At 41.5% G+C, this 11,822-nt stretch overlaps 1 protein-coding gene across 2 annotated transcripts; it reads right to left on the reverse strand.

The window, feature by feature from the left end:
• Positions 1–1,823: 1,823 nt before the first annotated feature.
• On the reverse strand, positions 1,824–11,822 carry CCNG2 (cyclin G2). Of its 2 annotated transcripts, none has more exons than XM_003832283.6 (8): positions 11,503–11,822; positions 10,343–10,480; positions 9,509–9,646; positions 8,046–8,296; positions 7,475–7,553; positions 7,284–7,382; positions 4,570–4,775; positions 1,824–3,238 (listed from the first exon to the last, which is right to left on the reverse strand). In XM_003832283.6, the coding sequence occupies exons 2-8, from the start codon at positions 10,478–10,480 to the stop codon at positions 3,115–3,117; spliced, it is 1,035 nt and encodes a 344-aa protein (XP_003832331.1). In that variant the 5' UTR covers positions 11,503–11,822; the 3' UTR covers positions 1,824–3,114. The 2 variants fall into 2 exon arrangements, with proteins under 2 accessions (XP_003832331.1, XP_063459856.1); XM_063603786.1 differs by having other exon boundaries at positions 11,043–11,784.

The following is an 11,822-nucleotide window of genomic DNA, read 5'->3' on the forward strand; positions in this document are numbered from 1 at the left end:
GAAGGAAACAGTAGCAGAGCCAAACAGATGAAGACCCAGGACCTAGGCACAATACTTCACCATGCACAACAGCAAAGTGCGTGCACCACATCCTAGAAAATGACAGGATCAAAACCTGAAAGGTCAAATCTCTTGCCAAGTCAAGGGGGGTAAGGATGAGGACAAAATGGTAGCTTTCTCCTCACCCTCTGCTCTGAAAAGGGCAGGGGCTTCTCAATTTTATTCATCACAGTCATGGGAAAGCCACCTGGTTGAATGGCACAGGAGGGCATAACCAGGCTCCTGGACTTGTCTGTGAGCCTCCTAATTATGCCCAAAGAGAAAGGATAGCGCTTCTCAATTTTCACCTCTCTTCCTCATCCACACTTCCACTGCCTTAGTTCAGTCAGACTGGTCTCCATGCTACTCCTCTATATTGCCCAGTTCATCTTCTGTATAGCTAACAGAGTTCTCTTTCTCAATACACATTTTTTAAGGTCTAGGAAATGACAAGAAAAAAAGGCCAGAGACAGGTGCAGTGTTCAGATTAGACAGAGACTTGTATGTCATGAATAGATTTTTCTCCTGATTGTGCGTGACCTACTCAACAATTTTTCAGGAGATAGTTAAAATTTTATTTTAAAAGGATATGTAGACAGGAAGGCAGAGACCAGGAGTAAGCCTGGAAGCTGAGGGATCACAAATATATTACAGTACCTCTGCTGATAAAAGAGTACAGGTCTAAACCATGCCAATGGCAGAAAAAGGGGGGACAGAGAGATATAAACAGTGTAAACGAAATCATACAAATGATAGAGGCTGGTGACCTCCATAAACAGGCAAAAGGAGATGAGCATATCACCTAAGTTTCCAACATGAATAGATGGAATTATTCGCTGAGAAAGACATAAAGAAACAGCAGGTTTGGGAGTAATCAGAAACCTCCAAGTGGCATGGCAGGCCATGTGAATAAACAGGTTGCAAGCTCAGCAGAGAGGTCTCGACTAAATACACTGAAAACCACAGGGGGAAGAGATGAAGCCACAAAGATACTTACCCAGGAAAAATATCCAGTAAGAAAAGCAATACAATCCTGCAGGAGCTAAAGAGAGTCTTGAGATTTGGTAAGCCCCAAAGAACTTTTACATCTCAACAAATCAAAATCTGAAAGCAGAATATATTGCCCACTATTTACTAATATTATTTAGTAAGAGAGGAAAGGTCATCCTCAAGTAGGATTCTCCACTAGAAGGGTAGGAAAACATACCCCTATCTCCAGAGAAGAGGTGTTACATGAAAACCATATTCAGTGTACCTGATTTTCTAACTAGAGAAAACAAAGGTCTACAAAAATCAAACTAGACAGATGGGGAACCTATTGGGTGGGGCAGGGGAAAGGACCACCACTTGCAAAACAACTTGATACTTTTGAGGTCCACAAGAGCCAGAAGCTGGCGGGGCCCTATCACAGCCAACACCCCATACTTATTAACCAAACAACTGATTAAAACTTGCTTTGTCTCCTGAAAGATCGTTCTAATCTGCCAACCTGAGCATTCTGTTCTACTTAATACCTGTTGCCTCTCACTGAAAATTAATAGGCATTCTGGTAATATACCAGTCTCTGAGAGCATACTTAATGAGTCCATCCCACAAAGAGGTCAATTGTCAAATGACAGATTCTCTTTCAGTATCTCCAAGGCACAGATGCCAAACCTAGAGAACTTCTGCTAGCCAGTTAGAAGGCTCACTCTGGAATCACTGTAGCCTCACCTAAAGTCTTCTCATTAAAATACATCAAGAACTTTTAACAGATTAAAAATTAAGATGTGATCCCAAACAAGGAGAATTCATTAATAATTTTATTTTGAATTACAATCTATTATCACTTCAAAAAGAGCCACTTCAGAAAATATCCAACGGATGTTGACTTACCAGTAAAAATGTAAGTCATCAATGTATGATTTATACTACAGAATACATAATAAATTATATTTACATGCAATGACTAGACTATCACACACAAGGTAAAAAAATACAGTATTTTATGTACATTTTAAAAGATTTACATGTTCATATACAATTTATAAAGTTAAAAATTCTCTGTACAAAATCTTACATGTACAGAGTTTATATAAGCCCCATTCTTATGGCTGTATCACCACACAGATTTGCTTAAAACTATAATACTACAAACACTCGGGTTCTTCATATTCAATCTTGGCACCCATATAGCAATACACTATTTTGAAATGTAAATTACAAAGGAAATAAAACGTAATCATGCAGACATTTTTTAATATAAGAAAATGAGATAAAATATACTACACCAGATCAACATTTATCAATTCCATAGATACTGAGTTTTCAACTTACTGCACTGTTTTCATATAAGTACATGCAAAACTAGCAGATTATGGATTTTTAAAGTAACATTAAAATAATACCATAGTTTGACAATACTTGGGCAACAGGAATGAAAACTAAGAGCCCTAGCCTAATTATTTTTGCCTTAGCAGAAATCTCAATTAAGACATTACATATATAAAAATCACAGAAATGTCAATATTATAATTCCCAAATTTATAAGATCTGCATCACATCAAATAGACACTGATCATTTAAAAAACAAAACAACAAAAATGTGTTTGACATTTAAGAGCATACTCAACTCTTCTGAGAAGGGGGGAGGGTGAAATCTATGATAAACCATTAAGGATTATCCACTGTCCCTGCTAAGGAAGCACTTGCATACTTCCAATCTGCTTAAATAAAGACATCTGAAGGTTTTATAAAATGTTTAAGATAAGCTACACTAGTTATTTTTTAAAATCTTGAAAAGTAACAAATTGAAGGTATCAGCACCTTCCCTCCTCCCCAAAGTAGCTAAAGATCTACGAGAAAAATAAAGTGCCAATGTCTAAAGTACTGTTAATGGTTTAAGAGGCACTACCCCATTTGATGGCTTAGGATAAATATGAAAATAGGCCAGATCTGATCTGAATAACAAATAGAAGGTAGGTATTCCAGTATATTAATTCCTGACTAGATGGGGGCTAAACCAGGAAACTACCTATTCCCCCATTTATTGCTTTGAAACCTGTAAATATAAATTCTGACAGAACAATCAGATTTCTAAGATGGAAAGCACAGTGTTTGTGCCACTTTGAAGTTGAAAAAGAAGGTGCACTCTTGATCACTGGGAGGAGAGCTGCTGAGACTCTCCTCTCCACAACTCATATCTTCACAAGAGTCCTCACTAAAGAGAAAAAGAGACAAAAAAAGAGGATACCATTACTTAAAACACACTTAAATGTTTTATAGCCAAAATAAAGCTGCTATATGAGTATCTCTAGTGAGGATTTTTATATTCAAAATTTATGCTTTACAGAGACAAAATTTATAAGGACTTCCTAAATGAAGTCTATAGTAATCTCATTGGAAAATATAGATTTTTTGGACTGGGTGCAGTGGCTCATCCCTGTCATCCTAGCACTTTGGGAGGCCGAAGTGTGCAGATCGCTTAATCCCAGGAGTTCAAGACTAGCCTGGGCAACATGGCAAAATCCCATCTCTACAAAAAATATTAATACAAAAATTAGCTGGGCATGGTGGCACATGCAAAAAAAAAAAAAAAGAAAAAGAAAGAAAGAAAATATAGGTTTTCTTAAGTTTAAACAAGTTACTATTTGCCAAACTATTATTCTTGTACCAATTAATAACTATCAGCAAGTATTAGAATTGTAGAATTCTAAGTATTTTAAATCCAGTAATGAAGACTAAAAACAACATACCTCCTAGCATATGGTCTATTTAGATGTATTTCTTGCATCAGTGATTTATTATACCACTTACACTGTCAAATATCAAAGTAAACTAACAAGCTATGAAAATGAAACTTCTGGCCCTTTATCTCTACGGCATAAAACAAACAAATTTAGCAAAGTTATTCACTTTACAAAGTAATCAAATTCTGAATAAGACAACACCAATTGACAAACCTCTGAGAACATATATAGAAGTCTTCCCCATCAGTGGTGGTGATTCCCTTTATTTTCCAGGCACCTACCCCTCAATCTCTTCACCACAGCACAATATTAGGAATTCATACTAACATTACAAAGCCCAGAATTCTTTTTCAGTTTTGTTTTTTTGGGGTTTTTTAGCTGTATTTCAAGAGCAAGGGAAATAGGAGAAAGATGGAAAACAACCAGTTTAAAAAGGGAAAAGAGGCCGAGTGCAGTGGCTCACACCTGTAATCTCAGCACTTTGGAGGCTGAGGCAGGAGGATCACTTGAGCCTGGGAGTATGTAAGACCAGCCCTGGGCAACATCGCGAGACCCTATCTCTACTCAAAAAAATATAAAAAAGAAAAAAACTAAAAAAATTGGAGAGGACCTTATAAATCATTACATATTAAAATACTACTTCTGGTTAATTTGCTTGCCTGAAGAGTGGGGGCTTTAATTCTTAGCTCTTAGTGTAGGTGCTTGCTTTCTCTGATGTCTTACACTATTCCACAGTTCTGAGTATAATAAACTCAGTAATATTTAGTCTAGGGAAGTTTAATTAGTCAAGGAACCTGCCTACCTTTCACTTTCATCAAAACAACCCCCCTCAGGTATCGTTGGCAGCTCAGGAACACTATAGTAGCTGTTGTGGAGGTTCTGGGCTGTGCGCCTTGAAACGATCCAAACCAGCTTCTTAAGATCTGGTTTGCAACATTCAGGAGAAGAATACTCGGCTAGGCATTTAGAAACCAACTCTCTCCAGTAGAAGAACTCAGTGTCATTAATCTGAAAAAAAAATATTTTAAGAGGTTACGGCAATGTCTCCCAAATCTTGCTGCACCTTGGAATCACTAGGTGAGCTATGAAAAATATATATATACAGATGCCTGGCTCCCACTACCCGCTTCCACCCCTGGTATTCTGATTTAATTGACAATGAGTGCAACATGGGCATCAAGAGTTTTGTAAGTTGCCTAGGTGATTGTAATGTGCAGCCAAACTTTCAAAATTTGGGAACCACTGGTTTAGGAGAGGAGCACCGTTAAGTATAAAACTACATAGGATTCAATACACAGAAAGCTTTGCCTATTCTAAGAAAACACTGACCTAAAAACACTCTGGGTCTGTTAATAAATCAGCTATCAAGTATAGTCCTTAGTCTCAATGCAAAGGAATTTAACATTCCTTTTGTTACAGAAACCAATTTGGGTTCCTGCAACAAGGCATTGTTTGGATTGCTGGTAATACACACTTATAACACCAGATACAAAACTAAAGAAGTTAGTGATATGAGAGAACAGGAATTTCCCAAAAAGGACATAGTTCCGCCACCACTGGGCAGTGCTCCAGTTTATTTTTTTTGTTTTTCTTTTTACGTATTTTTTTCCCTCCTCCTTCGGAATGCCTTCAGTTTATTTCAACGAATCAATTTTCACTGAAGATGGTTCCAGCTATCACTATCAATAAAAAGTTCAGATAAAAACTAATAAAATCATAACTAAAGCAAAAAGTTATCTGTTACAAACAAAATGCTTCACATGCACATATTTTCACCAGAAAACAGATCTATTTTCTTGGCTTCCCATTTTCACCTAATCTAGCTACATCCTAACCCACTTGTAATCTGGTTTCTACCACTTCCTTCTCACTGCTCTACTGACATTACCTCTGACACATCCAATGACCTTCAATTTTCATTATATTGGATCTCTTATAAAAATTCAATACTCCTGACCACCTCCTTAAAAACCTCCTTCCAGTCTGACAGTGCTTCTACTTGTGGGGATGTACCTTTCTTCACTTGGCTCCTAATGTTGGGGGGAAAGGCCAACGCTGAAAACCCCAGAGCTTCAACTGACCCCTACAAAAAGGATTCCACAAGCTTCTTACCGTTTCAACTACTGCTTCTTCATGAGAAATTCCAAACCTCAATCTCCAACTATAGTTTATCTTCTTATTCCAAAACGCCAAACACCTACTAGACACCCACCTGTGTACACAAGCATCTAAAATCATATTGCTCTCATCACAAATTAACTTCTCCCAAATTTCCTGCCAATTATGCTAATATTATATCCACCATTAGATACAAATCTTGGTCATTCAAGACTCCTTGCCTCATTTCCATGCTTGGCTTCCAAAACCACTGTTTGAGTTGGACAGCCTTACTCCTGCTTGTGACTACCACCTAGACATTGTACCTGCAAGTCTACCCTAAAATGACTTTTGTATCTGTCTAGTCCACCAATTTCTTGGCCGTAAGCCTTCGCTGAAACTTTCACTGTCAAAGATTCTTTTGCTCCAAACAGGCTCCCAGTCATAGTGTTTCTCCTAGTCTGCCCTATTTCTTTGCTTAAAAAAAACCCAAAGTAAGCCGGGCACAGTGGCTCACGCCTGTAATCCCAGCACTTTGGGAGGCCAAGGCAGGTGGGATCACTTGAAGTCAGGAGTTCAAGACCGGCCTGGCCAACATGGCGAAACCCCATCTCTACCAAAAATATAAAAATTAGCCTGGCATGGTGGTGAGCACCTGTAGCCCCAGCTACTCGGGAGGCTGACGCAGGAGAATCACTTGAACCTGAGAGGCTGAGGTTGCAGTGAGCCAAGATCATGCCACTGCACTCCAGCTTGGGCAACAGAGCAAGACTGTCTCAAAAAAAAAAAAATCCCAAAGTACTCTCTATATTCACTATTACCTGGCACCAAGACACAATAACAAATGACAGAACACACCACTTCATGTTAAGTTCCTCATTTCCCCAACTAGACTGAGAGTTTAAGAAAAGTATTGTGCTTTTGTTTTATATCTCTTTGTGATGGTAAGACTTACTTTTACTTAGCTGGCCTAAAGGATTTGAAAAGACATTGGGGTTTAAAACATCAACATTGCTGGTGTTAATTGATGCTGCTGCTAATGGGATGACAGTTCAGTCCTACAGGTGTGATGGGATCCCATCCTATCCCATTAGTGTTTGTTCTGAGTCTACTACCTAGTATGCATTTTAGAACAATGCATATGTGGCAATGGAACAGCTGTACTATCATATGGCATGATTACTACAGAAGGGGCACCTATATGCAGAAAGAAGCTGAGCTAAGTGACCAGGTTCCCTTCCGGATTAATACTGTCTGGGTCAAAGCTGCATTTTGAGAACTTTAACACTAGAGATATAAGAAAAAAAACAAGTGTAAAAGTTAAGAGTCCCATAAAGTATTACTTAATGTTTAAGTCACCACAGAAAAAAATCAACATCAGGAAAAAAATTTGCCTTAAAGAATAATGACTGTAATTACCTTGGAATGTTTTTTAACTAGCAAGAGAATTTCCAGTAATTCAACAGATTTCAAAGTTTCCACTTCCAAATTGAGAAGGCACAAGGCTAATACAGATGGCTGTAAGAAAAAAAAAAAAAAAAAAGAAAAATATTTTTTAAAAATTCAAAATAGAAACTGTGAGATATATACATAAGCAGGAATCGACTTACTTTTGCTTTTGAAAAGATGAGTCGGCAGTTGCAAGCTTTCAGCTGAGCTTCTAGTTTATCAAGGCTCAGTATTTCTTTCCTATACAATGCAAAGAACAAAGATTTATTAAACTTCCAAAGACTTAAATGATTTTAAAGATTTGCCAGGGCCAGACGCGGTGTCTCATGCCTGTAATCCCACCACTGTGGAAGGCAGAAGCAGGTGGATCACCTAAGGTCAGGAGTTCGAGACCAGCCTGACCAACATGGAAAAACCCTGTCTCTACTAAAAATATAAAATTAGCCAGGTGTGGTGGCGCACGCCTGTAATCCCAGCTACTTGGGAGGCTGATGCAGGAGAATCGCTTGAACCCGGGAAGTGGAGGTTGCAGTGAGCCGAGATCACGCCATTGTACTCCAGCCTGGGCAACAAGAGCGAAATTCCTTCTCAAAAAAAAAAAAAAAATTTAACAATAAAGTCGAAGTTAAAAGTTTGAAGAAGGTAAAAATATAAATTTCATTGCCATTCCAATTATTTACTGTTAGCTATAGCAATGTTCAAAGTACAAAATGTATCTTTAATCCCACTGACCTTTCTGAAGTATGACAAAGTATAATAGTATGGTATAAGTGCAAAAAGTTTAAGGCAGTAGTAGCTTCCAATTCATAGTGCAATTTTTCTGAAATTATTTTTTCCATCCGTTTTATGTCAGAAGCAGTACATTTACACTGACTAATCCGGATCACATCATGAGTGGATGGAATATTGCAGTCTTCTTCAACTATTCTAGCAGCCAGCAAAAAAGAACAGACTCCAATGCAAGACAAATGTTTAGGTTTCACCTGAGAAAAAAACAAGAGGCTTCTTTTAACAACTGTCATTTTGACTTAGCAGATACTTAGAATATTGTAATGATGCTCCTATTCTTAAGACAGAACACAATCAAGTTGTCTCTCTTATATGTACTGGCTCTTTACCCACAATTATACACATTTTCACATTTTAGACGTTCTTGACCTCCCCCCCCAAAAAAAAAAGGCAGCAGGGAGCAGTGGCTCACGCCTGTAATCCCAGGACTCTGGGAGGCTGAGGTGGGAGGATTGCTTGAGGCCAGGAGTTTGAGAACACTCTGGCCAACATAGCAAGACTATTCTGGCCAACACAGCAAGCCTCTATCTCTATTTAAAAAAAAAAAAAAAAGTTTTTTGAACCTTTAAATTATGTAAATTCAAATGCAGGTACAAAAATTTCCATGCAGGTTCAAAAGCTAGATTCCTAGCACTAAAGTATAATTTGTATTTCAGACTTATGAAATTCATAATATAATCTCCCCCAAAATAAATTAAGCTTTTTAACACCAAAACAAAATGTACTGGGATATTAAAATATTTTATACTTATCTTTTTACATAAAAATCTTTAAGAGTCATTCCATATTTCAATGTAATTTTGCCCAAGAGAAATATCACGAGTTGTGCAGAGTGGGACATATGTAAAAGCTGCCATGGACAGATGGCGGCCCTTTTCTTTTCAATGCCCTGAGAACTGACCCAGCAGCTGACAGCAATCCTACTGGCAGAAGATTCCCCACATTTTTCTAGCCATTGCTGGTGACTGTTAATAAAACCATGGCTCCCTGCTTTGAAGAGACTTCTAGGGAAGGCAGCCGGTCATATTTAATAAACTGTTATACTTCATTTGTCATGCTTCAATATTTTAAAAATCTGGCTTCAAGAGAAGCATGATGGCAGATGAAATCTTATATTGAGGACTATAAATATATGGCAAATACCTAAAAAATAGTAGTCTTTTTTTGTCACATATTCAAGAGAAAGTACTTAAGAGGTAAAACCTAAGACACAACAGAAAAACCTAAGATACAACAATACAATTAATCTTGTAGTCTTATTCTGGCACTAACGATCACAATTCTGATTATAAATTTTTATGTACAGTGGACGTTATTATACCCATTCGATAAATATTTCTTGAACCCTGTGTGCTAGGCACTGGGCATAGAAAAAGGAAGACATATTTATAAAAATGATGAAATACCTTCATAAGAGCCAAGAACCTGTCCAAAATATTGACAGCCAGGACAAAAGTTTCAGTGCAAGATCCAAAAAAGTTGGCTAAACTCCTTAAATCTTCAACTTTGGCATTTCTCAATCCTGGACACAAAGTGTTATCATTCTGCAATAAAAACCAAGAACCAAGGTTTACAATTTTCTTAGAACCAGATGAAAAACACATACAGGTCCAAAGAATAAGGTTAATTTTTTCCCAAGAATAAGGTTAATTTTTTTCCCTCAATCTTCAAGAATATAGGTGGAAAGAGTGGTATCGCTTAACTAAAGCTATACACTTTATCATCTGTAAGACGTAAATCACTGCTTCTTAAAAATACGCATCATAAAAGAGCTTCAGCAATTCAATATAAGGTGAACTGTTGCAAGATTTCAGAGAGTTATAGCAAATATAATTCAATTCCCTTGGAATGGAGAGAAAGGGTTCTTTTGTTTGCTTTTCTAAAGTCATTTAAGATTCTACTATAAATATGTATTTCACAGGCAGAGGGTGTTTGCACAAATGAACTGCTCAATTCACCCGGAGTCTCCCATCCTGAAGCTGCAGGCTGGAGTATGGGGGGCAGCGAGGAGGGTGCCACATTAAAAACAACAACAAAAAACCCCACTTCTCTAAAGTATCACTCTCATTCTTGCTAAGAAACAAAAGCATTAACCTATAATAAGGTTTATCTTGGTACTCCAGAAAGAACAACTTTTAAGAAATTTTGCAGGCTTTAGTCATGATTCAACGGGGGCGGGGGGGTTACCTCCTCCAAGCCCCATCAGCTGCTTGAGCAAGTTATCTTTTCTGCCAACTTACCTCCGGGGTAGCCTCAATCAAACTCAGCCCTTTTTCTCGAGGTTGGAATCTCTCTTCTTGTTCCAGGTAGACGTTCAACAACCCGAGGAGTTGGACCCCTTCATGACCTGCCAAGTGCTCTGCCCCCAAATCCTTCATCTGCAGTAAAGACACCACACAGAGAATGTAATCTGGGGGTAAGAGGGGTGGGGAAGCGGGAGAAAGGGCTGAGGCCAGTACCTCCAGCAAGGGTCGCCCCAGCACACCCCGACAAGGAGCGGGTGAAGGGACCAGTCACGTCCGCCAGAGCCCCAGGGCAATCCCGACCACGGCCAGGGAGGTGTGGCAGGGGGAGGAGCCGTGGTCAGGTCCGCCGGCCAGCGCTGGGTAAGACCGGCCAGCCCTGGCCTCCTGGCGTTTCACAAACAGGAAACTGTCCGCGGGCGCCGGCGTCCCCTCGGTCTGCCCCACCTGAAGTCGCGCCAGGGAGGGCCTTCTGCCCAGGGGACTGCAGTGTGGCGAGCGACTGCAGCGGGTCCCGGGGATGGGGCGTTGCACAATAGGGGGGAGGGGAGGGAGAGTCTCGCGACTGAACAAAGAAGCGGAGGGAGGAGACTCCCGAGCCCCGCCCGCCCGGGGCGCCCAGCTGCAGAAGCCCCTCTCGGAGAGTCCCGCCCCCAGCTTTTCCCGTCCGCTGCGGCAGCGCCGATTCCGGACTTACCCGAGAGGCGGATACCCCCGTCCCAGGAGCCGTGGGGTGGCGCGGCACACCCGGCTACGGTCCGGGGAGAGAAGTCCAGTCCAGTCCGCCCCGCGCCCGTACGGACAACACCCGTCCACCCACTGATGCCGGGGCCCCGCAACTCTGCAGAGCCCCGGGGCTGTCAATTCGAGAAGCACCACGCCAGCAAGTCCCCGTGACAACACGAGCGGGGGCGAGGGGCACCGAGGCGGAGACTGCCCTTAACCTAGTCGCAACCTCCGTCCACCCCACCAGCATCTATCTGTCCATCGCGGGCGCCAGCTCCCCCCGGGGCTGGGGCTGAGGGCAGCACCCTGGTCGCTCCAGCGGATGAGGAGCAGGCAGCACCGAGGCACTCCCATGGTACCAACCCCCTCAAAGCCCACAGTCCCCACCACGAACAAAGAAACCCACGGCGGCCCTGGGCGGGTCCACTCACCGTGCCGGAGACGCGCCTCCACCCGCCCGCGGCCTCGCGGTCCGCAGGGACTGGGCGCAGCGGGGGCTTCCAAACCTGTCTCGCAGGTCGGGGACCCACCGCCTCAGCGGTGCCCCCGGTCCGGCATCCGACCCTTCCTCCCAGGCACCGCCGCCTCGGCCTCACAGCCCCGGCTCCATCCCGCTCCCCGCGCGCCCACCCTCCGCCGCGGCGCAACGCCGGCCGCGGAAGACCAGCCCACCGCCGCACCCCCGCCGCCTCAGCGGAAGCCTCCCCGAGCCTCTTGTTTTTGTTAAGAGTTTCGACGCCCCCAAGGGGGC

Source organism: Pan paniscus, chromosome 3, assembly GCF_029289425.2.
Source record: "Pan paniscus chromosome 3, NHGRI_mPanPan1-v2.0_pri, whole genome shotgun sequence".
Lineage (NCBI taxonomy): Eukaryota > Metazoa > Chordata > Mammalia > Primates > Hominidae > Pan > Pan paniscus.

What these genes read in the sequence shown, in the direction of transcription:
- CCNG2 (XM_003832283.6), bottom strand. Translation starts at nt 10,480, where the DNA reads ATGAAGGATTTGGGGGCAGAGCACTTGGCAGGTCATGAAGGGGTCCAA. An exon ending in CTTTGTCATACTTCAGAAAG is followed by an intron (nt 7,554 to 8,045) that starts GTCAGTGGGATT and finishes TGCATTGTATAG; the next exon opens with GAAAGAAATACTGAGCCTTG. An exon ending in TAGTTAAAAAACATTCCAAG is followed by an intron (nt 4,776 to 7,283) that starts GTAATTACAGTC and finishes TTTTTTTTTCAG; the next exon opens with ATTAATGACACTGAGTTCTT.